Consider the following 15,760-nt stretch of genomic DNA (forward strand, 5'->3'; position numbering starts at 1 on the left):
GTCAAATATCTGGTATGTTTTGATTTTGACAAAACTAGCATCTGTCAAAACAGTCTGAAGCTGCAGAAGTCTGCCCTGGGATGGTGTTAACTAGAAATGGAAAGTGTCTTTTCTTTTAATTAAAAAAAAAAGAGATTCAGCACTATTAAATGCAGTACCTTCTGCTGGGAAACTAAAATGTTGATTGTCGCATCTTTGTCCTACATTCCTAGATCTTTTTATACTTTAGCTCTGCAAGTATACAAAAAGGAAATGAGCAGTGCAAAGGATAATTTTTTTGTTTTGAATCCTATTGCAGGGGTCAGCACCATTTCTTGTCTGTGCTACAGCAGGCACAACTGTGCTGGGAGCATTTGATCCTCTGGATAAAATTGCTGATATCTGTGAAAAGCATGGCCTCTGGCTTCATGTTGATGTGAGTTCGTATACTGTGTGGTTTTGTTTAGCACTGGTTTTTTATAATTGCTATTTTACTTTGACTGTTGATATTTCTTTTTAGAAGTTGGGCTCTAATAATATTTCTTTTTCTTTGCATAGGGACCAGAAATATGTTCTGATTTGACTCTGTTACATATGCTGCAAATCAGCAAATGACTTGGTTCTGACAAGCAGCCAAAGCCATTTTGTTCTTGTCAGGTTATATTTCAAAATTATTTTATAATCAATTTCTTCTTGCAATCTCCTAAAAATGCCTCAAGAGTGATTATACTCAAGAGTAAGTTTTGATTCTCCCCATGTCCTTTTGGGGAATAGACAGAGAATTGGGGTGTGAGGTTCGTACATGTTAAAATAAAGGTATGTTTCTGGCTGAACCAGTCATAAATTATTCTGTTTCATATTTACAGATTTAACTTTCCTGTATATCACCTGACATTTTCCTAAACTGTTCAGATATTTTTTTTTTAAATTTCTTTGTAATTTTAGGGTTGGATGTTAAAATCCCTTCGTTAATCTTTTTGGAATTGTGCCCTTTTATTACTTGAAAAACTTAGCAGTTAATGTATTTTTCTAGAAATAGGCCACTTCATATTTTCTGAAGTTGCATTCTCTTTATAATTGCAATGCCACAAATGCAGAATTGCTAGATTAAAAGTCATGGAGCAATAAGAGAATCTGGAGCGATGCTTATGGATGTTTCCAGACCTGCTCTAAATTTCTGAAGTGTTTGTTTAATGTTGAGTATCTAAAGGAATATCACGTAGGCAGTGACGCATGTTTCAAATAAATGTCTCACAGGCATTAATAAATAAAGTCACTGTACGTGTGAGTCAAAAGAGTTTTCTTGTTGTCTGGAAGACAAAAATGCAAAATTTAGGCCTAATATTTAAAATGTCTGCCAAGCCTCCTCACAGCTGTGTGTTGCTGAGAAGGACTCATCAGATTTTCAGCAGAAGTGCAGCACTCCAGTTACATGTTAGTAACTCTCTTGTGTGTCTGTGTATGGCTGGTGGAAAGAGGGATGTAGTTGGAATCTGTGTTGGACCTTGGGTGAGTCAAATGGATGTGGCTGGAGCCATCTCCAGTGACTGTAGGAGAACAGTGAGTAGTCTCCCTGTAGCTGAACTAAAATATAGTGGGATAAATCTGGGTCATATTCAGAACCATAGCCAGCTGATAGTGTTTTGAAAAGAACTAACTTTCTTCTTCCAGTTTTGCTGCATATTAAACTAAGGTAAAAATATCCAGGAATATCTTTAAGTTAATTTTCTGTTTTAAAATGACTTTAGTTGTCAGAGGTTAATTGTTTCCCAGTAGAAGAACAGATGTCCAGTAACAATTTGGGTGTGCAGTCTGGAAGAACAATTGTTCTCTTAAGATGTGATTCATGTTATGAGCCTCTCAGTGGTTCCCAGAAGTTCTATCAGTATTTTCTTCATCTTTCACACTCACTGAGGGGTTGAGTGGATGTTTCTCTATTTTTTTGTTAAAAGTTCCTAGCTGTATCTATAAGAGAACACGATATGGGGAAAGACTGAAAACTTTCCACAGAAGTGACATCAGGCACGCATGTGTATATACAAGTATATACACGTGTATATACAACTGTGCTATGGTAAAACAAGCAGACTGTGATTCTAAGTGTGACATTTTTTCTCTCACAGCACCACTAGAAATAGATTTACTGAAATTTTATGTGAGCAGGAACAGTGAGACTTGGTCTGTGCCATTCAGAAAGCCTGTAAGAAGTACAGAGAAGAGTTGAATTTTTTCTTTAACTTTTTTTTTTTTTTAAGCAAGCATACCTCCTAGCACTATAGGCAGTAATATTTTTGAAATCTCTGAGAATCTACAGTCCTCTGAAAGGTCTGGCTTCTTGTAGAATGATTTACACATTATGCAGTCTGAGTTACAAGAAGTGAGCACTGGTGTTTAGGCCTGCTGTAACTTTGAAGGAAAAAAGATACAGTACAATTAAAACCAAGAGTAAAACCCAGGTAAAGTTCTGTCTAATTTAGGAATTTTCATGTATCATTGACAGACATCAAGATTATCTACTGTAAGTACTCCCATGAGCTGTTACTAAGAATATCTTATGTGAATGTCAGTGGTGTTGCTTCCAGATTTACACCAATTCATCTAATTTCAGAATATTTTCTGATCCCAAAAATTGATGTGTTTGCCTTAGGGAGACTCTTTCCATTAAATATGAAATGATAAAGCTTTTGATTCTTAGAAAGGGCAAAAGGGACAATGTCAACATAAATTCAGTAAGCTTCAGGAAGATAAATTTCAATAAAGACAGAAATAGTAGATAAACTCTCACATGAAGACAAACCAGAGAGAAAAACTGAGTTAAGGAAAGTGTTTTAGGAAAATAATACCAGTAGGTCCAAACTGTCCTAGCAGCCAAGCTGTTCAGTCAAGCCTAAGAGCAGAGGCTATGCCAAGCTTATATTGTTCACATTACAGCAATCCAGTTACTTATTGTATTCCAACCTTCATCTGTGATGCCTTTCTTAATAACTTGTTTTGTATCATCAATATGCTCTCCAGCATTTATGTATGTCATGTATTGTCTTCATGTAGCTTTAAATGCTGTGTATGAGTATTTCTTCCCTGATGGTCCTGACTTTGACTATTTTTTTTCTCTTATTATTAGGCCGGTAGAGAGAATCAGGTTTGACCTATTAGCCCATGCTTAGGTAATTAGCTTAATCATGCAGTGAACACTGATTCCCATAGTTCAGCTGTAAGTGATTTGTTGCATACCAAACACAGTAATTTTCTGTACCTTGTTACCAATTACATTGTGTGTGCCACGGGTTGGTAATAGTCCTGTTTTGACCTCCCCTGCATTGCTCTCAGCTGGATTTGTCTTAAACAAAGTGTGTCAACCTAGTTTGATAAATCTGCCTTCCTTCTGTAGTCTTGTGGACGGAGGAGAAGCAGTCAGCTCTGCTGTGTCTTTGCAATATCTCATCAGAAAGCCAGAGAAACGTGCCAAGCTGCTGCTCTGGTAGTGAGTGAAAACCTGGCTGGAAAACCATACCCACAGAGCAGTTACCAGTGGGTCACTGAAAGGAGAAAAAAATTTGAGCAGGATTCCACAAAGGTCTATCCTCGGGTAGAAATTATCTGGTATTTTCATTAAATAACTTAGATGAAAAAGAATATCCTGACAAATTTGAAAATGATTTAAGACTTCTGGAAAAGGGAGTGGGAGGACAGGATTAGAAATCAAAGGGATTTTGACAATTTGGAGAAAAAAAGAGGAAAAACTAGGCTACAGTTCAATAAAGATAGAATTCTAAGCTGCAACAATCAAGTGCACAAACACAGGCTGGGGATTGTTGGCTAGAAAGTAGATCTTTACTGTAAAGCCCAGATCTTTTTCTAGTTCACAAATCAGTGATATTTTCAAATAGAGTTAAATATCATTCAGAATTGAATAAAGGAGGTACATAAAATGATTCTTTCTTTTTGCTTCATACGCCATCTGCTTTATCTAGATCATCTGCAAATAAAAAGATGCAGTTCAAGAAGGCCCTACAGGAGAAAGATTAGAAAATGGGAAAGCAATGTAGATAAACAGAATCATACCTAGAAATTATGACCAATGAGGAAAGATGGAAAGCACTGATGTTATTTAAACTAGAGAAGACAAATAGACAGTACACAATAGTCTACAGAAGCCTTAAAAGGTGCTGCTGAAAGAAAAGGACTAATCTGTTCTCCTGGCCGCTGGAGGTGTGACAAGAGGTAACATTGTTTAGGACTGACACTTTAATTTAAAGATGTGTTATTCCTGTTACACACAAATTAGGTGGTGAAGTTGTGCAGCTTCCATCATTAGAGAGGACTTTAAAACCAGACAAAGCCAACGATTCTGTCTTCTTAAGTGCCTTCTCATTCATGGTGTTTTGTTTTTTGTTTCGTTTGTTTCTGAGGGTTGTGGTTTTTTGTTGTTGTTGTTGTTGTGGTTGGGAAGGTTGTTTGTTTATTTTGTTTTGTTGGTTTTGGGGTTTTTTTTTGCCAGCCCTGGCTCCCTATGCACTTGCTCCTTGAATTGAGTAAAGAAACATGGATCACAAATTCATGTTGTATTGCTGTGGCTCAAGGAGAGTAACCTAATTTCTCTCATCTAGGTCTCCGGTAGCAGTTTTTAAAACAAAGGCAGAAAGTAGGGCCAATAGTGTTGTGAAGGCAGCAATTGCTGGTCTCTCTCTGCATTTTATTTTTCACTTTAATGCTAATTACAGGATTAATTGATTTGTTGATTAATAACCTCTAGAAAAGATGTGGTTGAGAGAAATGAGAGGAGTATGGCTAATCTTGCCTTTGGGGGTGGCACACAATTGAGATGACCTCTCAAATGCTTTTCTAGTCCTGTTTTTCACAAACAGTGTGCAAATGTCAGCTTTTTCAAACACACAAATCTTCGGATGCAAATTTTGTAAAAATGTATTATATTTTAATGGGTTGTTTATAAATTCTGAAAATCAGGGAGTAAGTTAGTGACTGTTTTGACTTTATTGAATCAGAGAATGAGAAGAGTTAAATTTGTCTTTGAATAGAAAGTTCAGTTAGATTGTCATCCCATAACATGGCAAATTTGGACTAGCTGGAGAAACGAGGTTACAAGTCATGGTTCTGCAGGATTACTATGAAATTTGAGGCAAACAATTTCCTACCTTAGGTTCCACCTGTAGCCTGAGCAGCAGCCCTTGTCTCAGCAAGGATGTTGTGAGCATGACAAATATGATGAGATCCATTAATTTGGGGCATTAATCAGAATGACTTTTTAAGACAAGTTAATAACCTTTCATGTCCCTTGTGAGCCTTTGCCATCCTGTCTTACAGAGATAGCAGCTCTTGTTCCTAATATATGGCCCGTGAAGCAAATACTGATGATAAATTCATGTATCAGCTATCATGTATTTTTATTTCAAGGAAAGAAAAAAAGAACAAAAACCAAACAAGCATATATTTTCTATGCTTAGGTCAGGAATCTTTACATCAGCAATTTTCTTTTTCTTTACAAATATTTTTTTAAAATAAGCTGAGTTCAGATGTTTTGTGGACTGATGCCTTCTGTGTGTCTCTAAAGAACCTTGCTTGCTTCACAGGTAGTTTGCTTAAGTGCATTCTGCCTGCATGAATATTGAAAATAGTTTTATTTATTTATTTATCAGTAATTTCTCAAATGCACTGTGTGACACGTCTAGTGTTTGCATGATCTCCTCACCTTTCCTCTGTGGATAAACGTTGTTGTTTAAGAACTAAAGTTTCACAGCACCTGATGATCCTTGAAGAACTCATGAGAAAGGATCACATTCTCTGATTCAGGTTGTCCAGAAATTAAACTTGTGTAATAAAAGCTTGTTGCCTGGGTACTTTCTATAGTCCCTGGAGAGACACATCTGCCAAAGGTGTCACCCAATGATGGGTGTCTAGAGTAGATTGAACTAAATAAGGAGTTTCAGTGGAGAGCTGCTCACTACAGAGAAAGGCCTAAGTGATTCTTAGAGCCTACACTTAGTTCTTAGATGACCTGAGGGAGTCTTAGTCATTTTAAGGTCAGTTGGGTTGCTGGTAACATAAGTGCTGCTACTGCTCACTGACAGACTTTGCTTTTCATATCTTTGCACAATCTGAGCCTGGACTTTGCAACTGGCAGAGATTATCACTGTCTACTCTTTCCCCAGTGAATTTCTCAGAAAGGAATTGGCTAGCAGGAAGAAGATGTGCAAAGTGGGGCTTTCTGCTTAGGTTATTGCTTAGGTCAAGGCTGGGGGAAAGGAAGCAACTCTTTGGTATCAGGAATGAGTCTGCTTATGCAAGGACGTTTCAGTTCATTGCCCTTGCTTACACAGAAGGGCCACTCTGGTTTGTGGCGCACGTAGTGGCGCAGACCACCACCTCTTCTATTTCAGACATAGCCCCAGGCTGCCATCTTTATTTCAGGAGATGAAACTAAAGGCAAAATTTAGCCCACTGACCATGCAGTTGTTCCGGTTTGGCCAAATGTAGAAGTATATCCTCTGAGAGAAGGCAGGCTATAACCACCCCTCCCCCACCAGGTTTGGGGAAAAAAAAGTCCTCGAAGGAAAGTGAAAGAGATAAAAACTATTTATTTAACAAACACACAGGAAAAGGGATAATGATGCTAAATAATAAATTTTAGAGTCCTTCCGTAGATCTCTCTCTCCCCCTCCTTGGAGATGGGATGGGGCGGTGGGCCCACCTCCAGGGCCAAGGCCTCGGTGGAAATTCCTCCCAATGTATTCTGATGTTGAAACAGTCCAGCAGAGAGAAAAGGAAAAAAACAGTCCCAGGAAAACAAAATTTCAACTCCCCAGAGGAAAAGGAGCTGAGAAAAAAAACTGCTGAAAGCTGGCTGGAAAGAAAAGCAAGCCGGGTGCTTCCCTTCCCTCCTGCTTTCCTACCTCAGCTGAAAAAAAAGTCTCTATCTCTGTGTGACCTTGAACAAGCTGCAAACTGCTTTGAAAATGTTTTGCTCAAGTTTTCGTCCCCCCTCTCAGGCTCAGTTTAAAGGCATAGAAAGGCACAAAAATTAATTTCTGGGCATAGGGCAGTGATTTGATACATATCATAAAGTCACCCCAAGACAGCAGTAAACTAAGTTTTAAATGAGATAAGACATCTTTAGAAATTACTAGTTGAAGTATTATCAAAATAACTTTTTACAAATAATATTTTCTTGGCTCTACAAATGTTCCAACAGGCTTCTTGGGGTGGCTCAGCTTTGATATCAAGGAAGCATCGCAGACTTCTTCATGGTATCCACAGGTAAGTCAATTTAGTTCATGGGCTCACTTACCAGGAATTGAGGTGAAAGTTACGTGGCCTGTTGGCTTCCATAAGTGCTGCATTTTTCAAAACAGAAATTACTGTTATTTGGAGAAATTTCTGAACCTGTGGTGGGACTGGGTGTACAGGAAATCTGATTGGTCTGCTTGGATTGTGTTTTATTCTTAAGTACCCATGATTACAGATGCAATTTTCACCTCCCTTTTTCCATTTATGATTTTTGCAGGTCTAATTCTGTTGCCTGGAATCCCCATAAAATGCTGTTGGCAGGAATCCAGTGCTGTGCTCTTCTGGTGAAAGACAACTCTGTAAGTACTCCTGACTTTTTTTTGTATTCTAATAGCCTGTCATTTCTGTAATATGGAAGTGGAAATAATTAGAAAATAGCTGAAAGTCAGTTTTACTATACTGCAGTAAAAGGGCTGAATTATATTATTGTGAATTTCACCACTTAATCAATTAATAAAGGGTGAATAAGAGCAAGGTGAAAACGATCCAAGTCACTGTACTCACAAGTGGTCAAATTTTGCAGCTGATGCCCTTGCTAGTTAACTTCTGTACGTGATTTGCATTCAGAATGGAGTATGTTGTCACCTGGGCCTGGCACACTTTAACACCGAGCTCATCAAAGCCCTCAGAATAGCTGTCATCCATCAGGACTGCAGCAGTGCTGCGACTGTTTAAAGCAGGCAGGGCTCATCTTCACGTCCCCTTGTACAGCAGCATCAAAGTGGGAGAGGGATAGGAGTTACAGCACATGCAGGTAAAGGTGCTGAGCCTTCTCTCCTCACTCTACCAGTTCTTCCTCAACAGCAGGGTGATTTAGACTTCCCTAAAAGCCATGACTAATTTAAAGGCATAGCAAGCAAACAACAGAGCTCTGCTCTCAAGATGACTCTGCAATGTAGCAAAAATCCCTTCTTGTGCCTTTGTGACATTCTTTTTATCTTAAAACAAAACAGTAAGAGGTTAGTTATTTCAAGCTTCATTTCAAACTCAGAGCTGCTAAAACTTATGCCCACTGTCCACCATTAGGGGTGAGTTTTACCTTACACTCCATAGGTTGTAAAAGACTGATCATCACAAAGATATGGAGCCCCTAGGGTTTACATCACTATCTTGCGGCCATGGTTTGGAAATTACTTTTAATAAATCTCTGTCAAAAAACCTGATATTTTCTATTCAGCTGCTGAGGTTACCTATCCATGTAATTTGTTACTAACTTCTGTTAGTAAGAACTGATGAGGACCAAAGAGCACTCTCTTGGGGCCGATTGCTCTAGGTCAGGGGTGAGACATGGCAGGACAGCAAGGAGAAGTGTGCCACCTCATTTCCTTAGACTAGAGTGTGTGGGATTAAAGAGGATTAAATTTCAGGGTCACCATCCATTGCTTTATTCCAAGATGAGAAACAAACAGAATGAAGCTATTGACTAAGATTAATATGGTGTTTTAATTGCAGGCTTGGGAAGATTTCAGTGCTGTGTTTTTGACTAATTAGGCCCAGTATGTAGATATTGCCCCAGGTAATGATTAGGCTACTTGGACTGAATAGTGGAAATTTCTCAGGAAGAAAGAGGGAAGAAATGAAGAGGACTGAAATGTTCTAGGTGCTCTAGCATTTAGAGTCCCTTTATGAACACTGTTCCAACTTCAGGGCTCGGGCAACCTTCTTGTATTCCCCTTCCCTGCAGTGTAAGGTCTGGTAGAGTGATCCTATTCCACTTCTAAACCACAGCTAGGCAATGTTGTGTTGGAAGTACTTGTAGAGCTGAATCCTGGGTCTTTGAGGGGTGAAAACAGAAGTATCATGGATCATAGCATCAGATCCTGTTTTATGGTGAGATGCTCTGGAAAGCAGATTTTGCTGCATCAGGAAGAAAGGGTGTTTTACTCTGCGTCTAATTCCTGGAAAATTGGCTCTTACTCATTCTGTGTATGTGCCAGTGAAGTCTTTATATGCAAACAGACACACATAGATTTGAGTACTTTCTGATTAACTAGCTGGAATATAAATTCTTAAGAAAAAAAGATCAAATGCATATTTAAGACACTTTGACAGAAAAATGTTGCTTCACTTTGATCCTTTCCATACCAGAACAGGCAGCTGAATCCAGTTTCCTGTTAAAAATGCTATTTTTGTACCAGTAAGAGAAGGGAAGAGTACATGTATCAGTTTCTCACTTGGGAGCTTGTTCCACTTCTCTTAAAGCACATAAATACCTATGGCTAAGATGAAGCATGCGTTTAAATGGGAACGTAATTCCTTCACACTGTGGTTAGGATGCATCAGTGGGAACTGGATGCTGAGATGTGAGCTGGAAGAGTCTGGAACACATTGCTCTGCTAGTGAATGTTCAAGGGACCTCAGGTAGATTCTGAAGTGCTGAATTCTGCAAGACATCAAAGCAACAAAATGTTAATCACAAATGTTAAGACCCATTTATGAATTGCCTTATCTCCCTTTGAAAGACTGATTAAGGAAGTCTTGTTAGCCTGTTTTCCCATTTGCTTTGAGGTCCATTTGAAAACTGTGGAATACTTCAGAATTAGGTTTAGTTGATTATAAGTGACCAAGTTAATCCCCTTCAGTTTTTCTTTTTCTCTTTCATACTTTCCATATGAAAAATAATCTTTAGAAGATGTCGTCACATTTCAGCTGTACTGGCAGCACTGTAATTTCCCATTAACAAAAGAAATAGCAGCTTTTTTTTTGTTTGGGTTTTTCTTTTGACTCATTGCTTCAATGGGGTTCAGCGGTGTTCATATACTTAAGACATTGCAGCTGGCTTGTTAGAATGAAAAACTTTGTAATAAAATATTTTTCTGTACAGATTTAAAAAAAACTAGAAAAAAAGATTAACTGCAGTGAAATGCTGATAAAAAGAGTATATCTTCCAGCCTTAGTGAAACAAAGTTGGAATATTTCCAAGGCAGGTAGAGATAGAAAAGAGAAATGTGTTTGACTTGATTAGAAGAGAAAAGCATTTTCACCAAAGGGAAAGAGAGATTGGTTAATCCTGTGTAAAAGCTCAGATCAATGACTGTAGTTCTTCAGTGCTTAAAGCGCTCAAGAAGTGCTCAGCTATTCCTTTTTCACTGGCATGCCCTGAGTAACTTTCATCACTTCTCCAACAAGATAGTCTTACTCAGAAAACACTGGTATTGCCGAGTCATAAGTGGCAGTGAATGTTTAAACACAAAGCTAGATGGACCAATAATCTCAAAACATTGGTGAAATCAGTTTTGGTCTTATATGTTCTTAAAATGCTAGGAATTGGTGTTGGGTTATACATACTCCCTTAAAACCACAGAGCTACTCCAATTTGTCCTTGCTGTCATCCATATCTGTATGAATATTATCTACATATAGACAGAGAACTACTGTTTATCACCACTGCCAAAGTTCTGTAACCCGTGAGAGTGAAGCACTAGTTTAGGTAATTAAGAATCAGTTCTAGGTAATAAGCAGAATTTTTACTTATTAGTTAAGAATAAAGTCTCAATGTAGCTAATGAAATCTCAGTTTAGTACAGAATATAATTGATTAAGGTGATGATGGTAGCCATCCACATGTAATCTCTTCCTCATCATTAGAAATATCATAGAGATATTTATGCCCCTGATTCTTTTCCAGGGCAGCTGCAGAAAATGCTCTATTCTCATTGCTTTTGCTTGGGTTTAGTACAACTGAGAGCTCCTTCTCACCTCTTGAAGTGAATTGCTCTAGTGTCCTAACACACTGCACTGCTTTTGACAATTTTCAAGATTGTCTTTATTGCCACAGATAAGGCAAATCAGGGAGATGCTTGTCTTGGGGAAAAAGATATTTTATTAATGAAATTGAAATTCACTTTTAACTAGCAATGAAAATGGAAAGAGATCAGAAGACTTGCTGTAGGTAAGTCTGTTCATTGAGAAAAATATGTTGAATTATGAAACTGGAGCTCTTGCTTTCAGTATCAATATATTTTCATCAATTTGCCATTAATTAGAACACACAGAAATTATCCATAGACTTCATCAAAATCAAAAGCTCTTTGAAACTTCATAGTGGAATGGGGCCTCTATGAAAATAGTATTTCCATTTCCTAAACTTTAACAGACTGACTATAAAGCCGAGCACTTGCGTTAAAAAGGGTAGAAAGATAAAAGATGCTGAAGAAAGAAACTCAAAGTTGTCAAATGGGGAAGTTCTAATGAAACTTTTGCAATTCTTCTGAACAGATGGAGCACCTCAGTTACTGTGTAGAAAACTGTTGGGGTCTTCTTTGGACTGAGAGCGTTGAGTTAGAAAATGTATTTAATGCGTATTTATTTCCTTTTTTTTTCCTTCTACTTTTTCATCATTTGACTAGGAAAATTGAGATGACTTTTTTTTGTCATCCATTCCTTTTTTCTTCCCTTCTCTTCCTCCTCCACCTTTCTTCTGGAATATTTCTCTCTTTCTCACAAAGGATGATTTTTGTTTCTTTTCCTCTCTTCTCTAGTGACATGCAGGAGGATGTCACTGTACTTGCGTCTGGATATTTATACTATCAGTATCTTCAGCAGGATTTCTTGAGCACGTTGCATTCTTAGTAAGATAAGTAGATGGAAGAAAGATCATCAAACCAACATCAAACCACCTTCAGATTCATCAGGAGACTAGAACAGTACCTGCCTTTTTTTTTTTTTTTAAATGAGCTACATTCCCAGGAATTTGAGTTCATCAGGGACATCAAAATATTTGTTGCATTTTCACTCTAGAGCACTTTTTAAAAACTATGTAACTCTGCAGTGGTCCTGTGATCTTCAGTGAACGTCTCAATCTTTTGTAATACTGCTAACTGCGTTCAGGTTTCTTGAGACAAACAATGGTTACTATTTATCAGATGAAAAGCATGAGGGGAACTACTATTCTGCAACCTCCTCTATTGTGCTGCATTGCATTCTGATAAGGCAGGAGATAGTGCCACATTGATCAGCCCTGCTGTACACTCACTGCAGATACGCTGTGCAAAATTTTAGGTCAGTAAGAGACAAAGCAGTTAGCTTAAATTTGGGGATGTTGCTGCCTTTTTGCTTTTTTGTTTTTTCTTTTTTAACACTATGTCTAGTAAACTTGTTTTTCTCCCGGTAGTAAAGGTATGAAGGTCTAAATGAATAGAGCACAATATCTTGACAGAATGACTCCTGTTCCTCGTTGTGCAGCTACTAGCCAGAGAAAACCAAGCCATGAAGAAACTGAAGTATGGATGCCCCAGTGCTTGAGTATTCTGCGGTTTCTAGTGTCATCTTCTTGCCTTTCTTTATTTGAGAAAATTGGAAAGTAGGTGTTAGAATCTTATATGCTACAAAACACTGCATTCAGCACTGGCTTTCTGGCTGTGGCTACCCTGTGCTGTAGCTGCACATTATCACTCTGCAAAGGGACAGCAGACACTGGCCCTCCTTTTCCCCCACGCTGTCATATAAACTGTCTTTTCACAAGGCTGAATGTGCTGCTCCTGTGACTGAAGAGTTCAGACCAAATTTGCTGTACTTTTATCAAACAAAATATTACAATGGGATTGTCAAATCCTTACAGAAGTTGTGGAGAACCCTTGGTGGTGGTGCTCTCCTTTTGTGATCTACAAATATGTGTGTAGGTGGGGTTTTTTATTTGATTTGCTTTTTTGGAGGGAATTGAAAAGTCTAGGAAAGAGGCAGAGTTGTCCTGTGTATGCCAGTCGATTAATTCTCTTTTTTTTCTTTTGTCTGGACCTTTTTACTCCATTTTATTGCCGATCCCAAAGTCATAAGTAGGGTATTGGAATGTAGGTCAAGAACTGTACCTCTGTTGTGGGAATATGACACTTTGATTAAGAGTTATATCAGACACTGTGCCATTTCAAAATCAGACTTGCAGCAGATGCAGAGAAAAGGGTGAAATGCAAAATACTTTTTTTGTTGATTCAAATTGAAGAGTGATATTGAATTGGAAAGTGAATTGTGCTCTTCTGCTTAGCACTGACAGATCTATGTTTTCTGTCTCCTGCGCCCCTCGTAGGGCCATTCCCATCCCTGCTCTTGTAGCCTGCTTTCTGCCAGCCCTTCTCTCTACTTCATAGTATTACAGACTATATTTTGATATTTCATTCTTCAGCCAATGGCCAGTCCTGTGTCTCTTCTCTTCCTCTGCACCTTTAAACCTGTAAGAGCCTCTGTGCTTTCTGCTTCCCAGCCTCATTCTCTGCTGGAACTTGCCACACTACTCATTAATCTTTGTCTGTTTTCTGCTGTTCATCTCTGCCCAGGTCGCCCCTCAGAAGCTGTAGGCTGGAGATTGCTGAATAAAAATAATTTTATTTAGAAATCATGATTATCATATGTGAAAGTATCTTTTTTTAAGTTTATTTTCAAACGTGTTTGTCTGAACTGTGAAAGGGAAAAAAAATTGGGTGGTACTAATCTCCTTGAGGTTTTTCTGCTCGAAGAGTCAGACAACCTATGCTAAATCCACAGTGACTATTTGGTTGTAAGGGCTAAACATCTATTTCTTGGGACTGAAATCTTCCCTACCTGCAACTAATCAAAGCAGGAACAGATTAAGCCATTTGTGAACATGTAGGAAGTTCCTCAGGAGTTGTTCTTGATTATGGTGGTTATAATGCCAAGATTGTGGGTTCAGTCCCAGTATGGGCCATTCACTTGGGTTGGACTCGATGATCCTTGTGGGTCCTTTCCAACTTAGAATATTCTGTGATTCTATGATCTAAAGACTGGAGCAGTGAACACAGATGTGTCCGTCTTCTCTCTTCCATATCCATATACGTTTTTGGGGCAACTCTTTGTGTGTTACCCACTCCCATGGTTTCTTGAGATCTGAGTCAAAATTCCTCTTCAGCCTGCTGCTCTTCCATGACATTATGAAGAAAATAATAAAATTTCTGTGTTGTCAGTGCTGACTTCATGGAGTTTAGGTTCATCTGGGGTTCTTAAACCACACCATAAGCTTTGGATATTATCTTGCATATCCAGATCTTTTTAAATGAGCAGTTGGTACAGACAGGAAAAGAAGGGCTTTGGCTTGTGAAGAGGTTTGAAAGAGCTTCTCATCGATCTAAGTCTCTATCGTGTTTCCTCATAGGGCCTCCTGAAGAAATGTTACTCTGCCGAGGCTGCGTACCTGTTCCAGCAGGACAAGTTCTATGATGTCAGCTACGACACTGGTGACAAGTCCATTCAGTGCAGCAGACGTCCGGATGCATTCAAGTTCTGGCTTATGTGGAAAGCATTGGGAACAACAGGCCTTGAGGAGAGAGTAAACAGAGCACTGGCTTTGGCGAGGTACTGCCTCACAGTTTGGAATATGTCTAGTCTGTTAGATTGGCTGAAATGTTGGCACTGCTGACACTCCATATCCTGGAACAGACCCCTTTGTTACATTTTCCCTCCCTCCTTTTTTTTGCGTATAATAGGAGGCTTTTGTTTGCGTATAATAGGAGGAGCTAATAACAATAATAATTAGTGTCTTGCTACAATATTTAATGGTAATTATTGTTTTTAGCAATAAGTGTAGATGTTGGTAAACATAGAAATCAAAATTAGGCTATCAGTCTGTATTGTGGAACATTTATGTTATCTGAACCAGACATAGGACAGATTTACCAAAGCACCTACTTTTAGCTCAACTGCGTGTTCTGGTGTTGGTGTAAAAGAAGTCCTATGTGCCAGAATCTGAGCTGTGTCTGGAAAGAAGCAAATTTTCCTGTTCATGTCATTCCTCATGAATGAGGAAATGCAAAAAACTGACCATGGAAAACTCATATGAGGACACTTTGTTAATATTATGATCTAGTAGAGGTGTATGAAAGCAATATTGTTCTCACATACTGAGTGGTTTTTCTCCACAATTTTGCTGAAGTTCTTAATGCTTACACTATGTTCTGTTAAGGACAGAAACACCTTTTCCTTGTGACCTTCCCCATACCTCTTCACTTTCACTAAGTTTTTGGTCTTGCAGAACTGAGTTTCACAAGTGAATTCAGCAAAATTCTTGGTAAAAGGTGTTTATAAAGGGATGGTGATATCTTGGTTTCTGGGAAGAAATTTCCATACATGTGGTATTCTCTTCTCTTAGAAGAAATAATTTTGAAATAAGGTAATGGCCCATTAAAAAAGTTCACTTTAAGTAAAATGTTTGTTCAGAATTTGTACAAGATAAAGCACAATGAAAACTTAACGAAACTACCTACACACTGCCTTAAGTAAAATCATTGATATTGACATTTTACTTTTTATATGAAGTAACAAGTAGAAAAGAATTGAATGTTTACTTCAATGGAAATTAAAAGAATAGTCTCACAGTAATGAAGTTACTTAAAGAAAAAATAAAAATACCCCTGACCTAAACCCAGAGTGGATTTGAAGGGAATAAAAAGAAAGAAACAAAACCAGAAAAACTCAAAAAAGCTGTGACTTTTTCCTCTATTTTATTTTTTTAATGCTACTCATTTTTTTGGCTG

The 15,760-nt window shown here is 38.2% G+C and overlaps 1 protein-coding gene across 4 annotated transcripts in view; it reads left to right on the top strand.

Moving 5' to 3' along the window:
• The window catches only part of GADL1 (glutamate decarboxylase like 1), an 83,433-nt gene that overhangs the window by 26,084 nt on the left and 41,589 nt on the right, over positions 1-15,760 (top strand). For all 4 annotated transcript variants that reach the window (XM_010398906.4, XM_019285883.3, XM_010398907.4 and 1 more), the window contains 4 exons: positions 299-415; positions 7,187-7,251; positions 7,499-7,580; positions 14,383-14,582. In XM_010398906.4, the coding sequence (XP_010397208.1) occupies positions 299-415; positions 7,187-7,251; positions 7,499-7,580; positions 14,383-14,582 (464 nt within the window). The remainder of the gene's footprint in view (positions 1-298; positions 416-7,186; positions 7,252-7,498; positions 7,581-14,382; positions 14,583-15,760) is intronic.

Source organism: Corvus cornix, chromosome 2 (genome assembly GCF_000738735.6).
Source record: "Corvus cornix cornix isolate S_Up_H32 chromosome 2, ASM73873v5, whole genome shotgun sequence".
NCBI classification, from domain to species: Eukaryota; Metazoa; Chordata; class Aves; order Passeriformes; family Corvidae; genus Corvus; species Corvus cornix.